This window comes from Pleurodeles waltl, chromosome 5 (assembly GCF_031143425.1).
Source record: "Pleurodeles waltl isolate 20211129_DDA chromosome 5, aPleWal1.hap1.20221129, whole genome shotgun sequence".
Lineage (NCBI taxonomy): Eukaryota > Metazoa > Chordata > Amphibia > Caudata > Salamandridae > Pleurodeles > Pleurodeles waltl.
In genome coordinates this window covers 15,640,623-15,663,824 of record NC_090444.1, presented here as the reverse complement: position 1 = coordinate 15,663,824, position 23,202 = coordinate 15,640,623, and the positions used below count along the sequence as shown (strand labels likewise).

At 45.2% G+C, this 23,202-nt stretch overlaps 1 protein-coding gene across 4 annotated transcripts in view; it reads left to right on the top strand.

The window, feature by feature from the left end:
• The window catches only part of LOC138295282 (zinc finger protein 773-like), a 93,143-nt gene extending 85,319 nt beyond the window's left edge, over positions 1 to 7,824 (top strand). For all 4 annotated transcript variants that reach the window (XM_069233479.1, XM_069233481.1, XM_069233480.1 and 1 more), the window contains one exon: positions 5,382 to 7,824. In XM_069233479.1, the coding sequence (XP_069089580.1) occupies positions 5,382 to 6,361 (980 nt within the window). In that variant the 3' untranslated portion in view covers positions 6,362 to 7,824. The remainder of the gene's footprint in view (positions 1 to 5,381) is intronic.
• The last annotated feature ends 15,378 nt before the right edge of the window (positions 7,825 to 23,202 follow it).

Below are 23,202 nucleotides of genomic sequence, written 5' to 3'. Positions count from 1 at the left end.
AATAGCCGGACCAGACTCCAAGGCCTTCTGTCACTGCTGTGCGATGAACCCCAAAGCATCCTGGGAGTGTGCGTTGGAGCTCCTGATCGCTTGGCACCAGATGGTTCCGCACTGTTCCAGGTCATGTTGATCGTCCTGGGCCCTCTCTCAGAGTCGTTCCTGTCGGTCGTCGGCAAGGTCAAAATCTTTGTCAGTTAAATCGCACAAGAGGAAGAAAACCAATAAGCTGAAACATTCTTTGACTCCTCCATGCTTGTCTAAGTCATTGGATGTGGCGCAGGAACAACGCAACACATCTAGGCCCTGTTCCCACACTTCCCCCACAGTGCCAAAATCTGGATCCGCTCCGCGCCTACCAGAATTTCCCAGAGCCAGGACCATTGAACCAATTTCGCACACCTGAGACACCTGCATTGGCTACCAGTTAGCAAAAGGATCACCTTCCGACTTCTCACCCACGCACACAAAGCCCTCCACAACAAGGGACCGGAATACCTCAACCGTCGCCTCAGCTTCTACACCCCCACCCGTCTCCTCCGTTTCTCGGGCCTCGCGCTCGCTGCCGTCCCTCGAATCCGCCGCTCCACGGCGGGTGGGAGGTCCTTTTCCTTCCTGGCAGCCAAGACCTGGAACACCCTTCCCACCAGCCTCAGGACCACCCAGGACCACTCCGCATTCCGGAGACTCCTCAAAACCTGGCTTTTCGAGCAGCAGTAACCCCCCTTCCCCCTAGCGCCTTGAGACCCGCACGGGTGAGTAGCGCGCTTTATAAATGTTAATGATTTGATTTGATTTGATTCTATGAGGCTATGCATATCATTTTTGGGCAAGCTGACCCCTCAGCAGTGCCCTCATGCCCCATCGGTTCGGAAGGTGCCATGATGGGATTTTTGGTGGCGGGTTCATCCTCGGTGCCAGTCAGGCTCTTTGGATCCATTCTCAGATCCGGACCTTCACCATAGTCGAGTCTAGTGGAACTGTTCATGTCTCCACCGACCCTCCCATTGTCATTCCTGACTCTGATATGGAGCGGGCCACCATCACCAGACGTCGACTTCGGCGTCAACTGGGTCGAAGACAGTGCTTCCATTTTCCGACAGGCCCTGTGAGGAAAATGCTTGGGGTGGATCTGAGAATTCTTGTGGTTACCCTAACTTGCTTGAGAAATTCTTGGCCAAGGATATCTGGTATTAGAACCTAGCTGATGTCAGTGGTCTGGACATCTCACCAGACACTACCACCCCATCTCACTGCGCCCATTCCCCGCCAAAGCTCCGGAGGAGGCCATCGACCAACATCTCACCGAACATCTGGGGAAGAAACAACTTACTAGATTCCTCCCAATCAGGTTTCCGGGCCAGCCACAGCAGTGAGATCTCCCAATCACTGCCACGGACAACATCCACACCCCACTCGACAGAGGAGGATCCGTGACCCTGATCCTCCTCAGCTTTCAACACGCAATTCCACCACAGTCTCTTCGAGACTGCACCAGATTGAAATCAAGGGAGGCACACTCAGATGGATTGCATCATTCCTCACGGGACACACGCAGAGAACCTGCCTACCACCCTTCTCCTCTGCACCCATCTGCGGCATACCACAGTCTCCTCCACCTGCTTCCTTATGCTCAAAAGAATGGATCTGCAGGATTCATATTTCTATATACCCATCCTGCCAGCCCACTGACGTTACCTGTACTTCACGGTAGCCACAAGCACCTAAGTTAGCTGTACCCCCCTTTGGCCTTACCAGTTTTCACAAAAGTGATGATGGTAGTTACAGCTCATCTGAAGGTCAGGGGTTCCAGTCTTCCCAAATTTCAATAACTAGCTGCTGAAGGTGGGTGACCCCCTAATGCCCTCTCCCACCCTGACAGTCATCCCCAACCCAAGACTACGGCAGACCTCCTGCATTTGCTTAGGTTCACTATAAACAGGGCAAAGTCACACCTGACTTCCTCTCAGACACTACCTTTTATTGGAGCCATTCCGGATGCAGTGCAATTTCAGGCCTCCGGAGTGGCAAGTCCAGGATATCTGGGCTATGATTCTGATGTTTCAGCCTCTATCCTGGATTTCGGTGAAACATACCCTGAGGCTGCTGTGCCTTCTTGCCTCCTACATTCTCTGGGCAAATGCGGGCTCTGCAGAGGGACCTGAAGGCCCAGTGAGCACAGCATCAGGGGAATCTCTGCAACCTAGTTCAGATATCGAAGCAAACAGCAAAAGCCCTGCATTGGTGGCAGAAGCAGCGTGATTTGGTTCAGTGGCCAACCTCTCTCCCTTCTCCGTCCAGATCTCATAGTAGTAACAGATGCATCGCTTCTGGGTTGGGGCAGTCATCTGGGAGAGGTGGAGATCAGAGGAATAGTCTCAGTGGGATCCTCAGCTCTACATAAAGTTGTTGGACTTAAGAGTGATTTGCTTTGCATTGAAAGCCTTCCTTCCATCCATCATGGGGAGGCTGGTTCAGGTGTTCACGGACAACACCGCCACCATGTGGTGCTGCAACAAGCAGGGCAGCTTGGGATCTTTGCCCCTGTGCCAGGTGGCCCTGTGCCATTGACAAGCGGACATGGCTGGAATGTCGATGTCGGACATATTCCTGGTCATACAGCACCTGGTGGGATCTCTGAACGCCATGGCGGACAAACTCAGCTGTCGATGCCTTGTAGATCAAGAATGGCATCTTCACTAAGCGGTGCAGTAAGGTCTCTTCTGTGACTGGGGAGAAACTTGGCTGGATCTATTCGCCACCGATAAGAACACACCATGTCAACAACTCTGTGCTTTGGAGTTTCAATCACAGCTTTTGCTTGGAGGTGCATTTTGTCTTTAGTGAGGCTCAGGACTCTTGCACGCCTTCCTGCCGATTCTACTGTTGTCACGAGTTCTGAAGAAGATTAGGATGGACTGGGCCCAAGTCATCCTTGTGGCTCAGGTTTGGGCATGGAAAGTGTGGTATCCCGAATTCCTGAACTTGAGCATCGGTCCTCCAATCAGCCTGCCCTTTGGGAGGATCTCCTGTCGCAGCAACAGGGCAAGGTTCTGCACCTGAACCTGCACACGCTCTGCCTCTATGCATGGAGATTGAGCGGCGGCAGTTGAGTCTTAGATCTCCCTCTTGAAGTCTGTGAGATTATCTTGACAGCAAGGCATCCATCCACAAAGACTGTATACACCTGCCATTGGGACAATTTTGTGGATTGGTGCACTGAAAAACATGTTGACTCTTTTTCTGCACCCTTGTCCGAAGTGTTGGTGTTTCTTTTGTCATTAGCCTGGTAAGGCTGTGGACACAGTTAAGGCATATCTTTCGGCCATCTCTGCTTTCTTGCGATTTCCGTACTGGCCCTCTCGGCTCAAGTCACCTGTCGACACACATTTCCACCCAAACCTTTTATTGTGCCCAAATGGAATCTTAATCAAGTTTTAACCTATTTCATGTGTTCCCACATTGAACCCATGCACAGCTTCCCTCTATGACATCTGACCATCAAGCCAGTCTTTTTGGTGGCCATCACATCCGCCAGGAGGGTCAGTGATCTCAAAGCGATTTCTCTTCAATCTCCATACACCAGATTTTTCCCAAACTGGTTCTCCACACCCACACCACCTTTCTGCTAAAGGTGGTGACTCCTTTCCACATCGGCAAAGCATCACAAGGGGATCTTCTTTGCTCTCCCTCATCCTTCCAAGTAGGAGAGACCCCATCGCTGGACTGGAAAAGAACGTTGTTGTTCTACATCAACCACACCAAAGAACACTAAGTGTACGATCAACTCTTTGTTGGGTTAACTGGGGCGAAGGAGAAGAATGCAGTGGAGAAACAGACTATCTCCTGATGGATTGCACCCTGCATTAAGACCTGCAATGCACTGGCCAGGAAGCAACCTCCCTGCAGGCTTGCAGGCTGATTTACTCGAATGAAAGCTACGAGCACTGTGTTAGCTCGTTGAGTTCCCATCCTGGACATCTATTAGGCAGCGATGTGGGTATCCCTGCACATGTTTACAAAACACTAATGCCTTGACAGCCAGGTCTGTTGTGATGGTCACTTTGCCTGTTTGGTCTCCAGGACATTTTGGTGTAAGCCAGTTCACAGACCCACCTCTAGGGAGGTGTTGCTTTGATATCTATTCTAAAGTAAGGAATCTGCAGCTAGAAGTCTGTATCAGATGAACAAGCTGCTTACTTTTGATAACACCATATGTAGTAGAGGCTCTATCTAGCTGCAGATTCCTTACCAACCATCCCTGTCTCTCTGCGAACTGATCTTTTTACCAAAAAAGGTCCCCATAGACCCTTAGTTTCTGCACAGTGGTAAATTAGCCTTCTGACGTGGCTCTGTGCTTCTGGCGTGCAGAGTCATGTACAGAAGTGGATGTCAGCACAGTGGGGTGGGGCCTAGATGGGCACCGCCTACATCTCATCCGCATGGGCAATGCCTATGACACTAACGCAGAGCCTATCCTACTTGTAAAGTTACTGCTCAAGATATTCCGGATACAGTCTGACGCCTGGGGCGTGATCTAAAGTAAGGAATCTGCAGCTAGATAGTCTCTACCAGTTAGGGCATTACCAAAGGTAAGTAAATGTCTTATTCTGTCTCAAGGACATGGAGTAGAACATGCAGCTTCAAACATACTGAAGACTCTATCTATCCAAAGGACCTGAGAGGCACAGGAAGCTTCATATATGATAAAGACTCTCCCTATCCAAAACCCCCTGAGAGCCATGTGAAGCTTCAGACATGCTAAAGTCTGTCTCTGTCCAAAAGACCCTGAGAGGCACATGCAGCTTCATGCATGTTCAAGATGGTCTCTGTCCAAAGGACCTGAGAGGCACATAAAGGTCCATACATGCTACAGGTTCGTTATCTCATAATCCATTGTTTTTCTTTTTTTTTTTTTTTTAACTCTTCCCCTTCGTCATACTCACGCTCTTCACACATGCGCAGAGCTGATTTAGAGTTTTGCAGACTCAAACATCTGTCAAACATTGACGGATATCCTGGCTGCCCTATTTACAGAGTATATCTGGCTTTTCTACTCTAAAAAAAGATGGACGGGACATCTGGCAATTTTTGGCGGATATTCTTCATCTGCCAAACTCTAAATAATGATGTAAATGTTTTTGACTGTGCTTCAAATGCAATATTCCTAAAGTGGAAATTAATAGAAATGTACTTATAAATTATTTATTATTTTTAATGCTAAAAAATAACCTCTATTTGTTCTTCTACTGACATTAAAATACTGATATATTCACCTTTTTGTTACCCTTTAATAACTGTGACAAGATCCATTACCTTGCACTCCCAGCCATATATTCTCAATGATCACCTAACATTCTGAATGGGTCTTGTTTCTCCCACAGAAAATGAGGAGGTTACCAAGCAGAAGAGCTCACACTCGAACTTCAACAGATGGGCAGCCCCAAGAGAAAAGAGAAGAACCAAAAAAGACAGGGAGGATCAGCTTTCACGGAAACAGGAGCCCTGTGCAGAAGAAAATACCCTCGTGTGGACTAAATTTTGGAAGAATTTTACGGATCAATCCCAGTTGCCCAACCACCAAGGCTGCAACGGTGAATCAGGACCACACAAGTGCATACATTGTGGGTTGAGCTTTATTCAGCATTCCCAACTTACTGCACATCTTCAGGTGCACTCAAAGGAAAATCTGTTTTCCTGCAGTGACTGTGGGAATTTGTTTAGCACCAGGATCCAGCTCATTAGACACAGGAGAACTCACACAAAGGAACGGCCCTTCAAATGTAGCAGGTGTCAGAGAAGCTTCAGGACAAACTCTGATCTGAGCAAGCACGAGAGAATCCACACTGGCGAGAAACCCTACAAATGTACGGTGTGTGGTAAAAGCTTTAATCAGAGCTCCTACCTCAGCACGCATCTCAGAATCCACACGGGAAAACTGCCCTTTGCCTGTGCCCACTGTGGTAAACGATTTAATTCTAGGCCCAATGTAGTAAGACATGAGAGAACCCACACAGGTGAGAGGCCGTACAAGTGCACTGAGTGTGGGAAGAGGTTCACACAGAACTCAGACTTAAGCAAGCATCAGAGGATTCACACAGGAGAAAAGCCGTACACATGCCTGGAATGTGGCGGGTGCTTCCGTCAGGCATCCATCCTAATACAGCATCAGAGCATTCACACGGGTCAGAAGCGCTACAAGTGCTTAGAGTGTGGAAAGCAATTTCACCGGATGCCCATACTGGTGCAGCATCAGAAGATTCATAATGGGGACAATGATACCCAACTTGGAGGCACTAACCCTGGGACCAGCTATAGGCGTGCATGGAATGTGGCAAGCGCTTCAGGGAGCTATCAATCCTAGTACACTGTGAGATTATTCATACTTAGCAGAAACGCTACGAGTGCTCAGAGTCTGTAAAGCAATTTCATCCGGAGTCCACCCTGATGCGGCATCAGAAGTTTCATACCATGGAAAGTGAAATTGGGCATGGGCGTACTAACCCCAGGACTAGTAGTAGACTGACCTAGAATGTGGGGAGTCACCCATCCACCCTAGAGCAGTGTGAGAAAATTCACTCTGGAGAGAAGTGAAAAGCAACTTCATCTGGAGTCCACACTGGTGTGGTATCAGAAGCTCATGATAGAGCCACCTTGGAGACTCTAACCTCAGGAAAAGCCCTACATGTGTATGGGGTGGAATAAATGCTTAGTAAGTAACTTATAATTTACATGAAGACGAAGAAAGCAAAACTGAGAAGTCCGATCATTTGAGAGGTGAAGGCTCACCAAGGATCTCAGACACATGAATTATGAAAAAGACTCTGTTTTATAATGCACATGCACAAAAAGTGATGGGAGGAATGCTTCCAATAGTCTAACTGGCAATCGCTTGAGGTAACATTCCACACCATTGTTTCTTTACTTACTATGCCACTTGAGATTTGACCCATTCATGTGCAAATCAGCCTTTGTCCTCCTCAAAAAAAGGACAGCCCAGGCCAAATTGCCAAGCCAGGGCCTCTGAATGGAAACACAAGCAACCCAAGATGATGGACTGGAATGCAGCACAAATAATTACCAGTAGCTGAGATTAATTCAAGCATTTCACCCCTCACTTTTTTGTTTACTTCAGTTCAACACCATAAATGCAGAGGGCTTGCCCAGATGTGGATTCCCTGCTTGCTGTGCCACTGGAGCCAGTCTGCACCCAAGTAAAGAGCTCCAACTAGGGCGAAACCGGCCCTTAGTTGCTTGCCAGGTCCTCTCTGAACCGGAACGCTTGTCAGTTTGGGCTGGACTGTTGCTATTGGAGCAGGACCAAGACTGATTTGCCTATGACTGGAGCTAATCTGGGTGGCATGGTGGACAAAAATATTACGGACTGGAATATGGACTGAATGATTACCAGTGGCTAATCATTCAAGAATTCACCCATCACTTTTTTGTTTACTTCATTGTTTTATAAAGCAGCCTCCCCATTGCCAGAAGAGATACCACCATGTAGTAACAGGTACGGTCTGTTCGCTCAGCTACCTCGTATTGGGTTTGAAAAGGAAGCCCAGTGTGATACTGTGAAATGGGCCAGGGAATGTAAACTCTTGCTTAGTAGTCCTCTACCCTCATGCCTTGTTGGAACAAAGACCGGTACCTGTATGATCCAAAGACTTTGTACAACTATGGGTGATGTACATAGGTTACAATTAATTTCCTATTTTATGGTGTTAAACTGGAAAAAAACATTCTTTCCAATTTTTAACTAGCTGCTACGAAGAACTGGGGAACTTGTGATAATTTACTATATGTGAATAAAATACTAGAAGATTCCTAGGATGTTGTTTATAGTTAACAGATATTAGAAATGTGTTTTGTCCAGCAGACTACCAAGCTCCTAAAACCTGCATTACTAAGATCCTGAATCGCTTGAAGGTGGCCACTGTATTGAAATATTGAAAAATAATCCTAGAATTTCCCACCCTATGTGTACCCACGTTACACTCACCCTCACTGACGGCTAATGTACTGTCCTTCACTCAGACTGTATATGCTCAGGTGTACCCCGCAGTAGTGTGCATCTCCCACATTAGAACAGTGGTTCCCAACACCTTTTGACTTCTTTAGACCCCCACTTTATCATTACTGGAACCTGGGGACCCCACTGAATCTTCATTGGAATCCAGGGCCCCCTGCTCTACCCCTTCCTCCCCCGGTCATTACTGAAAGCCGGGGACCCAGGCCTAAACATTGTTGATGATTTGAACTGCAAGACAATACCCCAAAAATACAAAAGCAAGCATTCATCACACAAATAAACAAATGAAAACACATTTCACTTACATTTTCAAACAAATAAAATAATTTTAGAAATTAATAGGGAAGTTGGAGTTTTTCTAAATGTAATTGAAGCCACACATTATCCATACCTTATTCTGTTTGACGCACCTGCACTGCTCCCACGAATCAATCTGAGGATACTCATTTCTGTTTTAGCCTCCGATTTCAAATTCCTTGACACTTACAGTATGTTTTAAAATGTTCAGTTGTCCATTTAGCCACTTTATTTCTATGCACTTTTTTAATCTGTTAATATTAGTTCATTTTCTAAGCAGTCATAGACCCCTTGCGGAGACTCCGCAGACCCGCGGGTGTCCTCTGAGCACAGGTTGGGAACCACTACTCCAGAAGATACCTGCTCAGGGTCACCCATGCTTTGCCTACCTGCAGCCAGGTATCCTACCCTCAGCCATTCTGACCATACCCTGTGCCACACCAGACGCACCCTCAGGAGTGCCTGGCAAGTATTCAGCCAAGCTTCACTCGACATTACCCGGTGCATTCGCACACTGCACACCCAAATCAACACATATCAAGCCATCCCTTCACACATACATTGTGCACACCCTCTTGCACCCACGTCACATGCTCGGCCACATATGTACACCCAGAGCTCAAGCTGTGCAGCCATAGTCATACCCTGCATACCCTCAGCATTCCTCTGTTACTCCTCACTGGTACTCCACAGACCATCGGCCACACACCAATACCTGAAGCTGTGTACATCAGCCCTGCATACCTTCACCCTTGCTCTGTACTCCCTCAGTTGTCTTCTGCTGATGTACTGTAGTGCTCTGCACACTTCAGGCCAGCTCAGCACACCCTGACCCAGGCTCTGCACTGCCTCAGTTAGTCTTTGTAAAGACTGAAAGTCATGTTCTACGCACATCAGCCAGTACTGCACATGCTCGAGTGATAGCACACAACCGCATGTGTATCGATGCTCAGCATTAAGTAAACTTCGTGCTGTCTGCCACAGTGCATGCAATCTACAGCCAGTAAGTACAGAGAGGGGAATGGGTCAGATTCCCACCCAGGCCAGAGCTCATGTTCTTTAGCCAGAGATGCTTTAGGGGTATGAAAGGTGGTTCCTGTCAGAGAGGAGCAGTATGCTGGGCCTTATTCCCTGTGCCCTCCCTCCACACACAGATTCCTGCACAGTGCCTAGGCCAGAGGTGACCTTTTCTTTCTTTTTATTATTTTGTTTTACTATTTTTTGTGTAGATCACCAAAACTGGAGTACATAGCCAGTACGACAGTTGCGAAACCAGGAACAGAGTGGTCCATGTTTGCAGTTCGCCATTTATACCACTGAGCATGAATATGCATAAATATTTTTAAATTACCGACTCGTACAATAACTTGCAGATCGTTGGTGTGCGGCTAGAGGTGAACTCGCATCAGAAGAGGCTTACTCGCTGCATCGACCCTTTAGTGACTATACAAGGTAGAGGTGGATCCAGCGACTCCTCCCTGACCTCCATGCCTGCCAAGCACAGACTGCTCGACGTGAATCCCACAGGAGACTTAGCGAGACCTAGTGCCCGGCGGGGCTGCCCAGCCGTTGGGTTTCCTAAGGTTGGTACTTTTGTAATCCAGGGGGCAGGGCTAGCATGGTCCTTCTGTCTAGAGGGACATTGTCCCCCATGCTTAATTTGGCAGGGCCCATAGAGCTGTCTTGTAGACACATCACCTGTGAGTGCTCTGCTCTCCTCCGAGACTAGCTCTTGAACAAACACCAACTCCTATTGGAAACGTCCATGCATACATGGTCAGCAAATCAGGCAACTTTAACTCCTACCATTCATACAGAAACCCATTACATCACTTCCCCTTGCATCATGCGTCCTTCCCGGAGAAGCTATAATATTTGCTACCCCATACATTCCAAACAAGTGTCTTCTGCAATGAGAAATTGTTAGTGCTTCAGCTGTATTCTTACAAGCACACTGCACCCCAGCATTGATAGTGGCTTTATAGCCACATCTAGGAAGATGTGTGGACCCTCCAACAAGGCAGCTTCAGGGGGCCTGTGCAGACGGACAGACTTCAATGGTTTCCAGCAGCAGAAAAAAGTGATGGGATTCAGAGATAGGGTTACCAGACATCCCAGATTTGTCCAGATAATTCCTGTTGTCTTTGGCCTGTCTACAAATGATTTTCTAATTTAAATGCACTAGATAGAGGGACGGGTGAGCATGGCCACTTTTACTGTCCAGCTTTATTTAAATATCAGCAATAGCAGAATGTAATTGCTTTGCAGACTTCTTCTGTGCTGCAGCATCATTCATGCTTCACAGCAGGATGAAAAGAGGGAGAATCCGCATCTCAGGAGACCCTCAGCTGATCAGATTTTCACTCAACTTCATCACCGTGTATGCGAGGAAGAGGGTTTACAAGATGAAAATATTATTTTGCACCGTTTTCATTTGACATGAACAGAGATTGGCACAATTTTAGTGCTCAGTAAAAATTAAAGATAGCCTCTGCTTGTTCTTTTAAATCTCCTCTTGTAGGACATTAAAATAAAATCTAATTGTTCCATGTGCATCTCTCTATCACATTTCCCTTTGCCTCATGGGCAGATATTGATGCTTACTTAGCACTGGTTCTATACTGTCATATTCTGGTACTTGTAGTTCTTTTTTCCAAACTGCATCACCTCAACTCCCAGAATCCAGAGAAAATCAGAAATAATAAACCACTAGCTCCATATCTTTATTATTTTTCCTTGGCCATACAACAATTTCTGCAATGGAACAAAGGGCGGAAGCTTTAAAAACTGATCTTTTGTGCTTAACTTACATGCAGACCATCTCTTAGGTGTGTGGGATGCATCACTGTACTCTTTGTAGTTCATGGTTAGTAGCAACAGTTATTCCTACCTCTGGGTCTATCGCCGTTGCCTGTCTTTTGTATGTCTGGACTAAAGACCACTTTAGCTGTACAATACAATATCATACAAAAAAATACATAGAAATATATATATATGTTCGATGGCATGTGTAGCTGCAGATACACATGCTGTGCACAGTCCGCCGTCTGGTTTTGGGCTTGGAGTGTTACAAGTTGTTTTTCTTCGAAGAAGTCTTTTCGAGTCACGAGACCGAGGGACTCCTCCCCTTTCGGTTCCATTGCGCATGGGCGTCGACTCCATCTTAGATTGTTTTTTTCCCGCCATCGGGTTCGGACGTGTTCCTTTTCGCTTCGTGTTTCGGGTCCGAAAGTTAGTTAGAATCTCGGAAAAAATCGTCGGTATTGTTTCGTTCGGTATCGGGTTAGTTAGCACAAATCGACACCGAATCTTGAAGAGCTCCGGTGGCCCTTCGGGGTAATTTCGATCCCCCGTCGGGGCCTGGTCGGCCCGACCGCGTGCGACTTCAAGACTGATGGAACGGACCCCGTTCCGATTCTGTCCTAAATGCCATAATAAATATCCTTATACGGATCAACATTTGGTCTGTAACTTGTGCCTGTCCCCCGAGCACAAGGAGAATACGTGCGAAGCCTGTCGCGCGTTTCGGTCGAGGAAAACGCTCAGAGACCGAAGAGCCAGGAGATTGCAGATGGCGTCCACGCCGACAGGACAACAATGGTTCGAGGAGGAAGAAGAAGAAACTTTCTCCATCCACGAGTCGGATTCCGAAGAACTCGACGCCGAAGAAACGTCAACCGTGAGTAAGACGTCGAAACAAAAAGCTCACGAAAAGACTGACAAAGCCCAGGGGACGCCACCGCCAACAGGCCATGGCTTAACCCCAAAAGTAGGTGACCGTCCATCGGCACCGAAAAAGGGCGGGCTGGTGCCGAAGTCATCCGACTCCGGTCGAGATACAGGCACGCAGCACTCTCGGGCCCGAGAGAGTGGCGCAGAAAACATTCGGCACTGAGAAAGCGGCACCGAGATTGGTCGGCACCAAGAGGGCACGACGCAGAAAAGAAAAAAGATTTTGTCGGAGCCGAAAAAATCTGTAGAAAAGGTTTCGGTGCCGAAACATCCGGCATCCGAACCAAGAATCAGTTCCTACTCTGAGGAACAAGGACTGTCCTCTCAAATGAAAAAACACAGATTTGAAGAGGAATTACAAACAATAGAGCCAGATCACACGCAAAAGCGGCTCTTTATTCAAAAAGATACTGGGAGGATCAGCACTCTTCCCCCAATCAAAATCAAAAGGAAACTTGCCTTCCAACAAGGAGACAAGCAACCACAAGCAAAGGTGGTGAAGAAAGTAACTCCACCACCTTCTCCACCACCATCAACTCATGCATCACCGGCGCAAACTCCACCATTAACACACTCGCCAGCTCATACCACAATGAGCCAGGATGATCCAGATGCATGGGACCTCTACGACGCCCCAGTATCAGACAATAGCCCAGAGTCGTACCCAACTAAACCGTCACCACCTGAGGACAGTACATCATATGCACAGGTGGTCGCTAGGGCAGCCGAATTCCATAATGTATCACTACATTCGGAGCCTATTGAGGATGACTTCCTCTTTAACACCCTGTCCTCCACTCATAGCCATTATCAAAGCCTTCCCATGCTCCCGGGAATGCTAAGGCACTCGAAACAAATATTTCAGAAGCCAGTTAAAGGCAGAGCTATAACTCCAAGGGTGGAGAAAAAATATAAGGCACCCCCACAGACAGACCCTATATTTATTACAACACAACTGACACCGGACTCAGTAGTTGTGGGGGCAGCTCGTAAGAGAGCCAACTCGCATACATCAGGCGACACACCACCTCCGGACAAGGAGAGCCGCAAATTTGATGCAGCGGGAAAAAGGGTTGCAGCACAAGCAGCAAATCAGTGGCGTATCGCCAACTCGCAAGCACTCTTGGCGAGATACGACAGGGCTCATTGGGATGAAATGCAACATCTCATCGAACACCTACCCAAAGAGCTCCAAAAAAGAGCGCAACAGGTGGTGGAAGAGGGACAAAGTATCTCGAACAATCAGATACGGCTTCCATGGATGCAGCGGATACAGCTGCACGGACAATAAACACTGCAGTCACAATAAGGAGACACGCATGGCTGCGCACATCTGGGTTCAAACCTGAAATACAACAGGCTGTGCTCAATATGCCGTTTAATGAACAGCAATTGTTTGGGCCAGAGGTGGACACTGCCATTGAAAAACTAAAAAAGGACACCGATACAGCCAAAGCCATGGGCGCACTGTACTCCCCGCAGAGCAGAGGCACATTTCGGAAAACACCTTTTAGGGGAGTGTTTCGAGGTCAACCCACAGAAACCAACACCTCACAAACAAGACCACCTACCTACCAGGGACAATATCAAAGGGGAGGTTTTCGGGGACAATTCCCAAGAAATCGGGGAAAATTTCAAGGTCCCAAAACCCCTCAAAATAAACAGTGACTCACAAGTCACACAACCCCTTCACACAACACCAGTGGGGGGAAGACTAAGCCAGTTCTACAAATCTTGGGAGGAAATAACAACAGACACTTGGGTCTTAGCAATTATCCAGCATGGTTATTGCATAGAATTTCTCCAATTCCCTCCAAACGTCCCACCGAAAACACACAATATGTCAAAACAGCATATAGATCTTCTAGGACTAGAAGTTCAAGCATTACTGCAAAAGGACGCAATAGAATTAGTACCAAGTCTACAGAAAAACACAGGAGTTTACTCACTGTACTTTCTAATACCAAAAAAGGACAAAACTCTGAGACCAATACTAGATCTCAGAACACTAAATACCTACATCAAATCAGACCACTTTCACATGGTCACATTACAAGACGTAATCCCACTGCTCAAACAGCAAGACTACATGACAACATTAGACCTAAAAGATGCGTATTTCCATATACCGATACATCCTTCACACAGGAAATACCTACGGTTCGTATTCAAAGGAATACATTACCAATTCAAAGTGTTGCCATTCGGAATAACAACCGCGCCAAGAGTCTTTACAAAATGCCTAGCAGTAGTAGCTGCACATATCAGACGGCAGCAAATACACGTGTTCCCTTACTTAGACGACTGGTTAATCAAAACCAACACGCTAACAAAGTGTTCATATCACACAAAGTATGTCATACAGACCCATCACAAGCTAGGTTTCTCCATCAACTATGCAAAGTCACACCTTTTGCCTTGCCAAACACAGCAATACTTAGGAGCGACAATCAACACAACAGAAGGGATAGCCACTCCAAGTCCACAAAGGGTTCAAACATTTCACAAGGTAATACAGGCCATGTATCCAACACAAAAGATACAAGCAAAAATGGTATTAAAACTCCTAGGCATGATGTCTTCATGCATAGCCATTGCCCCAAACGCAAGGTTACACATGCAGCCCTTACAACAGTGCCTAGCATCACAATGGTCACATGCACAGGGTCAACTTCTAGATCTGGTGTTGATAGACCGCCAAACATACACCTCGCTTCAATGGTGGAATCCTATAAATTTAAACCAAGGGCGGCCTTTCCAAGACCCAGTGCCTCAATACGTGATCACAACAGATGCTTCCATGGTAGGCTGGGGAGCACACCTTAACCAACACAGCATCCAGGGACAATGGGACACTCAACAGAAATAACTTCATATAAATCAGTTAGAACTACTAGCAGTGTTTCTAGCGTTGAAAGCATTTCAACCACTAATAGCCCACAAACACATTCTTGTCAAAACAGACAACATGACAACAATGTATTACCTGAACAAACCGGGAGGGACACACTCAACACAGCTGTGTCTCTTAGCACAGAAGATTTGGCATTGGGCGATTCACAATCACATTCGCCTAATAGCGCAATACATACCGGGAATTCAAAACCAGTTAGCCGACAATCTGAGTCGGGATCACCAACAGATCCACGAATGGGAAATTCATCCCCAGATACTACAAACTTACTTCCAAAACTGGGGAACACCGCGAATAGACCTATTCGCAACAAAAGAAAATGCAAAATGCCAAAACTTCGCATCCAGGTACCCACAGCCGCACTCCAAGTGCAATGCGTTATGGATGAGTTGGTCAGGGATATTTGCTTACGCTTTTCCCCCTCTCCCACTCCTTCCGTATCTAGTAAACAAATTGAGTCAAAACAAACTCAAACTAATACTAATAGCACCAACTTGGGAACGACAACCTTGGTACACAACACTACTAAACCTGTCAGTATTGCTTCATATCAAACTACCAAACAGACCAGATCTTTTAACTCAACACAAACAGCAGATCAGACACCCGAATCCAGCATTGCTCAATCTAGCGATCTGGCTCCTGAAGTTTTAGAATTCGGACACCTAGACCTTACACAAGAATGTATGGAGGTCATCAAACAGTCTAGAAAACCTACTACAAGACATTGCTACGCAAATAAATGGAAACGATTTGTTTATTACTGCCATAATAATCAAATTCAACCATTACACGCGTCTGCTAGAGACATTGTAAGCTACTTACTACACTTACAAAAATCTAACTTAGCTTTTTCATCCATTAAAATACATCTCACAGCAATTTCAGCTTATCTGCAAATTACACATTCAACTTCACTATTTAGAATCCCAGTCATAAAAGCATTTATGGAGGGTCTAAAAAGGATCATTCCACCAAGAACACCACCAGTTCCTTCATGGAACCTCAATATTGTATTAACGCGACTCATGGGTCCACCATTCGAACCCACGCACTCTTGTGAAATACAATACTTAACTTGGAAAGTAGCCTTCCTAATAGCTATCACATCTCTCAGAAGAGTAAGTGAAATACAAGCCTTTACCATACAGGAACCCTTTATACAAATACACAAACATAAAGTGGTTCTACGCACAAATCCCAAATTTGTGCCAAAAGTTATATCACCGTTCCACTTAAATAGTCTGACCTTAACCCACAACCATGTTGTTGTGGCTTGGATAAAGAAGCACCTGTCTTAGTTGCTGAATATAATGTGGTGGTAAAAATAAAGTTTTTGGGCAGGGCTGTGCTTTCCATTCTTACACTGAATGGACTTAGGAATATGTAGTGGGGCTTGTATGATGGAGAGCTAATCTTCCTTGCTCCAGTGGGTGTTTCAATCTCTCTGGTGCACAAGGGCCGAGTAGGGTGTCTGACCTCCAGGTTGTGGTTCTTTTTCTTTTTCTTTATTTGTGCAGACAAAGAGAAAGGTATGCTCTGTCCTCTTGATTTGTGGTCCGTCCACATCTACCTCCACAAAGACAATTATAAATGCATACCCTGGCTGAGGTGTTGTCAGTGCTCAAACATGATACTTTGTTAGTGCTGTACCTTTGCAATGCTTATTTACACACTTGCATCCTGAAGTTTTCAAACTTGTTAACTGTGTTTCAAAAGTGAGCCAGTAGCTTTGTAAGTTTACAGTGCTCACCTTTCGTGTCTTCACAAAACTGATGATGGTGGTGTCAGCTCATTGGCGTGGGACTGTTGTCATCCTAGAGCACAAACTAACGATCTTTCAGTGTTTCCAGACTGTTTGCGGGTACCTGGACTGATCTTCCATGTTAGTCGCCAGCTGTCAATAGTATTTCAAGCAGTTTATTTCACTATAGTAACTTAAAAAAACATTTTTTAGAGCACACTGAAATAAAAAATTTCTTTATGACGTTTTTCTCGAACTCCATTTCAGCCTTATCACTATGTTTCTTGACAGTACAATTGTTTTATTTTTCACCGCAATTACTTCTTACATAACAGCTAACTAGCATCTAACCCTCTCTGTATCCACACATTTAACTCCCATGTATTGAGGCATGCTTGTTCGATTTTTCCAAAAGTGTTCACTCTTTCACGTTGTTCTAAATATTGTCCGGACTGCTTTTTTCTTTACCTCCTGATTCTTACAAATACTTGACCCCCATCAATCATTCATCGTACTAAACAAAGCCAAATGGATGATCAGATTTTTATTTCCATAATTGCAGTGAAAATTTGGCAAGCGGATGAGAGAAGAGTACCATCTCCAACTATCTTTTTCTTTCTAATAAAAAATGCAATGCCTTTTCGAAGAAGCTGACTTCTAATGGCTTATGTGCGCCTTCCACCCGAGCGGAGGCAGCTACTATGGAAAGATATTCTTATGGTATCCATTCTCATAAAACTAATGTGTGGGTGTAGTTTGTAAATCAGAGGAACATACTAATTCCCTTTTGTTAACGTATATTAATCCATGTTGTGTTTTATTTTTTTACAATTACGATGTTTAGATTTTCTTCAGATTTTTTTGTTTTTGTAAAGAACAATGGATGCCACAAAGTACAAGCAGATTCTCAATTATATACGCCGTAATGTGTACCCTGATGATTTCACTAAAATAATGAAGCATGGATTACGGAGACTTTCCAAAAATTTTACCATTGATGGTAAGTTACTTTTCAAATTGCTTTGGAATTAAAAAATGGTTATACATTCATAAAAATTACTGTTGTGTTAACAAATATTGTTTGGTCTGATTCATTTACTCATATATTTTTTTTTTTTTATGATTGTTAACATCTGTGTGTGTGTGTGTGTGTGTATATATATGTTAGATGGCATGTGTAGCTGCAGATACACATGCTGTGCATTATCCTGCCATCTAGTGTTGGGCTCGGAGTGTTACTAGTTGTTTTTCTTCAAAGAAATCTTTTCGAGTCACGAGATAGAGGGACTCTTCCCCTTTCTGCTCCATTGCACATGGGCGTCGACTCCATCTTAGATTGTTTTCTTTCCGCCATCGGGTTCGGGCGTGTTCCTCTTCGCTCCGTGTTTCGGTTAGGAAAGTTAGTTAAATCTCTGAAAATTCAACGGTATTGTTTGTGTTCGGTATCGGGTTAGTAATAGCAGATCGACACCGAATAAAAGAAGAGCTCCGGTAGCCCTTCGGGGCTTCCATTTCCCGGCGGGGCCTGGTCGGCCCGACCGCGTGCGTCTTCAAGGCTCATGTAACAGACCCCATTCCACTTCTGCCCCGAATGCCGCAATAAGTATCCTTATACAGACCAGCATTTGTTCTGTAATTTGTGTTTGTCACCCGAAGACAAAGAGGATACCTGCGAGGCCTGTCGGGCATTTCGGTCGAAGAAGATGCTACGGAACCGGAGAGCTCTAAGGCTTCAAATGGCATCGACGCCATCAGGACACAACGACGTCGAAGAAGAGGAGACTTTATCCATTACTGATTTGTACTCTGACGAGGCCGAAAGTGAGCAGCCGGCGAAAACCGTGAGTAAAACTGCACCGGCCAAAACTCACACCAAAATAATGAAAGCCCAGGGGACGCCACCGCCGGAAGGCCATGGCTTAACCCATAAACACGGTGACCAACCATCGGCACCGAAAAAGGGCACACACGTGTCGAAGACATCCGTCTCCGGTCGAGATACCGGCACAGACTATACTCAGCACCGAGATACTGGCTCAGACCAAACTCAACCCCGAGATACCGTCTCCGACCAAAGTCGGCACCGAGAGATCTGCACCCCGAAACCGAAAAAGGTAGCTTTGGAGCCAAAAAATATTGGTGAAAAACTTTCTGTGCCGAAACACCCAGCCTCGGAGCCAAAACAGAGCTCCTATTCCGAAGAACAAGGCCTTTCATCAAGAATTAGAGATGGGAGAGCCAGACTATACACAAAGAAGGCTCCATATTCAGAAGGACACAGGGAAAATAAGAACTCTTCCCCCTATTAAAATGAAACGGAAACTCCCTTTCCAAGAAACAGAAAGACAGCCAAAAGCAAAAGTGTTTAAAGAAAAAACTCCACCACGTTTTTCGCCACAGCCATCGCCACAGCACTCACCGCAACTGTCACCAATAGCAAAACACCCCCAATGATACGATCTCCAACACACACAGGGATGAGCCAGGATGACCCAGATGCATGGGATCTATACGATACACCAGTATCTGACAATAGTCCGGATTGCTACCCAGCAAGACCATCACCACCAGAAGACTGTACTGCTTACATGCAGGTGGTGTCCAGAGCAGCTACTTTTCATAATGTAGCACTGCATGCTGAACCTATTTAGGATGACTTCTTATTCAATACTCTGTCAGCAACACATAGCCAATACCAGAGTCTACCAATGTTACCCGGAATGTTAAAACACGCAAAACAAGTGTTTCAAGACCCTGTCAAAGGCAGAGCCATTACACCTAGGGTGGAGAAGTACAAACCTCCCCCTACGGACCCTGTGTACATCACGCAACAACTAACACCTGACTCAGTGGTAGTAGGCGCAACCCAGAAAAGGGCAAACTCACAGACTTCTGGGGATGCACCACCACCTGACAAAGAAAGTCGAAAGTTTGATGCAGCGGGGAAAAGGGTTGTAGTACAGCAGCCAATCAATGGCGCATTGCCAATTCACAGGCTTTATTGGCAACATATGACAGGGCTCATTGGTACGAAATGCAGCATTTTATTGAACATCTTCCCAAAGAGTTTTAAAAGCGTGCACAGCAAGTGGTGGAGGAGGGCCAAAGTATCTCCAACAACCAGATACGATTGGCTATGGACGCAGTGGACACAGCCGCCAGAACAGTAAACAGAGTGGTCACTATTAGGAGACACGCATGGCTACGCACCTCCGGATTTAAGCAAGAGATCCAGCAGGCTGTGCTTAATATGCCTTTTAATGGACAACAGTTGTTTGGGCCGGGGGTGGATAGAGCTATAGAGAAGCTAAAGAAGGACACGGACACCGCCAAAGCCATGGGCGCGACCTACTCCCCACAGAGCAGAGGCACCTTTAGGAAGACACACTTTAGAGGGGGGTTTCGAGCCCAAAGCTCAGAACCCTCAACCTCATAGGCCATAACCACATACCAGGGCCAGTACCAAAGAGGAGGCTTTCGGGGACAATATAGAGGTGGACAGTTCCCTAAAACAAGAGTGAAATTCCAAAGCCCAAAAACCCCACAAACTAAACAGTGACTTCAATGTCACAAATCCCCAACACATAACACCAGTGGGGGGGAGATTCACAGATTATTACAAAAATTCGGAAGAAATAACTACAGGCTCGTGGGTCCTAGCCATTATCCAACATCGTTATTGCATAGAATTCCTACAATTACCACCAAATGTGCCTCCAAAAGCACACAACATGTCCAAACAGCACTTGGATCTATTACAACTAGAAGTCCAGTTACAGAAAGAGGCAATATAACTGGTACCCAACCATCAGAAAGGAACAGGTGTTTATTCCCTGTATTTTCTAATGCTAAAAAAGGACAAAACGCTGAGACCTATCTTAGATCTCAGAACACTAAATCTTTACATCAAATAAGATCACTTTCACATGGTAACACTTCAAAACGTGATTCCCTTGCTCAAACAAGACTACATGTCAACATTAGACCTCAAGGATGATTACTTCCTTATACCCATACATCCTTCACCCAGAAAATACTTATGGTTTGTAATCCAAGGAATACATTACCAATTCAAGGTGTTAACATTCGGGATAACAGCACCAAGAGTATTTACAAAATGCCTTGCAGTAGTAGCCGCACATATCAAAAGACAGCACATACACGTCTTCCCGTATGTAGACGATTGGTTAATAAAAACCAGCAATCAGAAACGGTGTCTTCAACACACAAAATACGTCATAGAAACCCTTCACAAACTTGGGTTCTCAATAAACTACCTAAAATCACACTTACAACTATGTCAAATAAAACAAAACTTAGGAGCAACAATCAACACAAAAAAGGGATTGCCACTCCAAGTCCACAAAGGGTACAAGCATTCCAAAATGTAATACAAAACATGCACCAAAACCATCAGTATCAAGTAAAGTTAGTGATGAAACTTCTAGGCATGATGTCTTCATGCATATCCATTGTCCCAAACGCAAGATTACACATGCGGCTCTTGCAGCAGTGCCTAGCGACACAATGGATACAAGCACAGGGTCAACTTCAAGATCTAGTGTTGATAGACTGCCAAACACACACCTCGTTTCAATGGTGGAATTTAAACCAAGGGCGGCCTTTCCAAGACTCAGTGCCTCAATACGTGATCACAACAGATGCTTCCATGGTAGGGTGACGAGCACACCTCAACCAACACAGCATTCAGGGACAATGGGACACTCTGCAAAAACAACTTCATATAAATCAACTAGAACTACTATCAGTGTTGCTAGCATTGAAAACATTTCAACCTTTAATAGCCCACAAACACATTCTTGTCAAAACAGACAACATGACAACAATGTATTACCTAAACAAACAGGGAGGGACACCCTCATCACAGCTGTGTCTCTTAGCACAAAAGATTTGGCATTGGGCGATTCACAATCACATTCGCCTAATAGTGCAATACATCCCAGGAATTCAAAATCAGTTGTCTGACAATTTCAGTCGAGATCACCAACAGATCCATGAATGGGAACTTCATCCACAGATACCTCAAACCTATTTCCAAAACTGGTGAACACTGGAAATAGACCTATTCGCAACAAAAGAAAACGAAAAATGCCAAAACTTCGCATCCAGGTACCCACATCCTCACTCCAAGGGCAATGCGTTATGGATGAGTTGGTCAGGGATATTTGCTTACACTTTTCCCCCTCTTCCACTCATTCCGTACCTAGTAAACAAATTGAGTCAAAACAAACTCAAACTAATACTAGTAGCACCAACTTGGGCACGCCAACCATGGTACACAACACTATTAGACCTGTCAGTAGTACCTCATATCAAACTACCAAACAGACCAGATATGTTAACTCAACACAAACAACAGATCAGACACCCGAATCCAGCATCGCTCAATCTAGCAATCTGGCTCCTGAAGTCTTAGAAATTGGACATCTAGACCTTACACAGGAATGTATGTAGGTCATTAAACAGGCTAGGGAAACTACTACAAGACATTGCTACGCAAATAACTGGAAACGGTTTATTACTGTCATAATAATAAAAATCAACCATTACACACATCCACGAAAAACATTGTAAGCTTCTTACTACACTTACAAAAGTCTAAGCTAGCTTTTTCATCCATTAAAATACATCTCACAGCAATTTCTGCCTATCTGAAATTTACACATTCAACATCACTCTTTAGAATCCCAGTCACAAAAGCAGTTATGGAGGGTCTAAATAGAATCATTCCCCCAAGAACACCACCAGTTCCTTCATACAGGAACCCTTTATACAAATACAGAAACATAAAGTGGTTCTACGCACAAATCCCAACTTTTTACCAAAAGTTATATCACCGTTCCACTTAAATCAAACAGTGGAACTCCCAGTATTTTTTCCACAACCAGACTCTGTATCTGAAAGATCATTACATACATTAGACATAAAAAGAGCACTAATGTGTATTACATTGATGGAACCAAACAATTTCGTAAAACAAAACAATTGTTTGTAGCTTTTTAAATTTTTTAAAACCTCATGCATGAAATCCAATATCCAAACAAGGCATTGCCAGATGGATAGTTAAGTGTATTCAAACCTGTTATGTTAAAGCAAAGAGAAAACTGCCTATTACACCAAAGGCACACTAGAAAGAAAGGCGCCACCATGGCCTTTCTAGGAAATATACCAATGACAGAAATCTGTAAGGCAGCCACATGGTCTCCGCCTCATACATTCACTAAACATTACTGTGTGAATGTGTTAACAACACAACAAGCCACAGTAGGACAGGCAGTATTACGAACATTATTTCAAACAACTTCAACTCCTACAGACTAAACCACCGCTTTTGGGGAGATAACTGCTTACTAGTCTATGCACAGCATGTGTTTCTGCAGCTACATATGCCATCGAACGGAAAATGTCACTTACCCAGTGTACATCTGTTCGTGGCATGAGACGCTGCAGATTCACAGGCGTCCT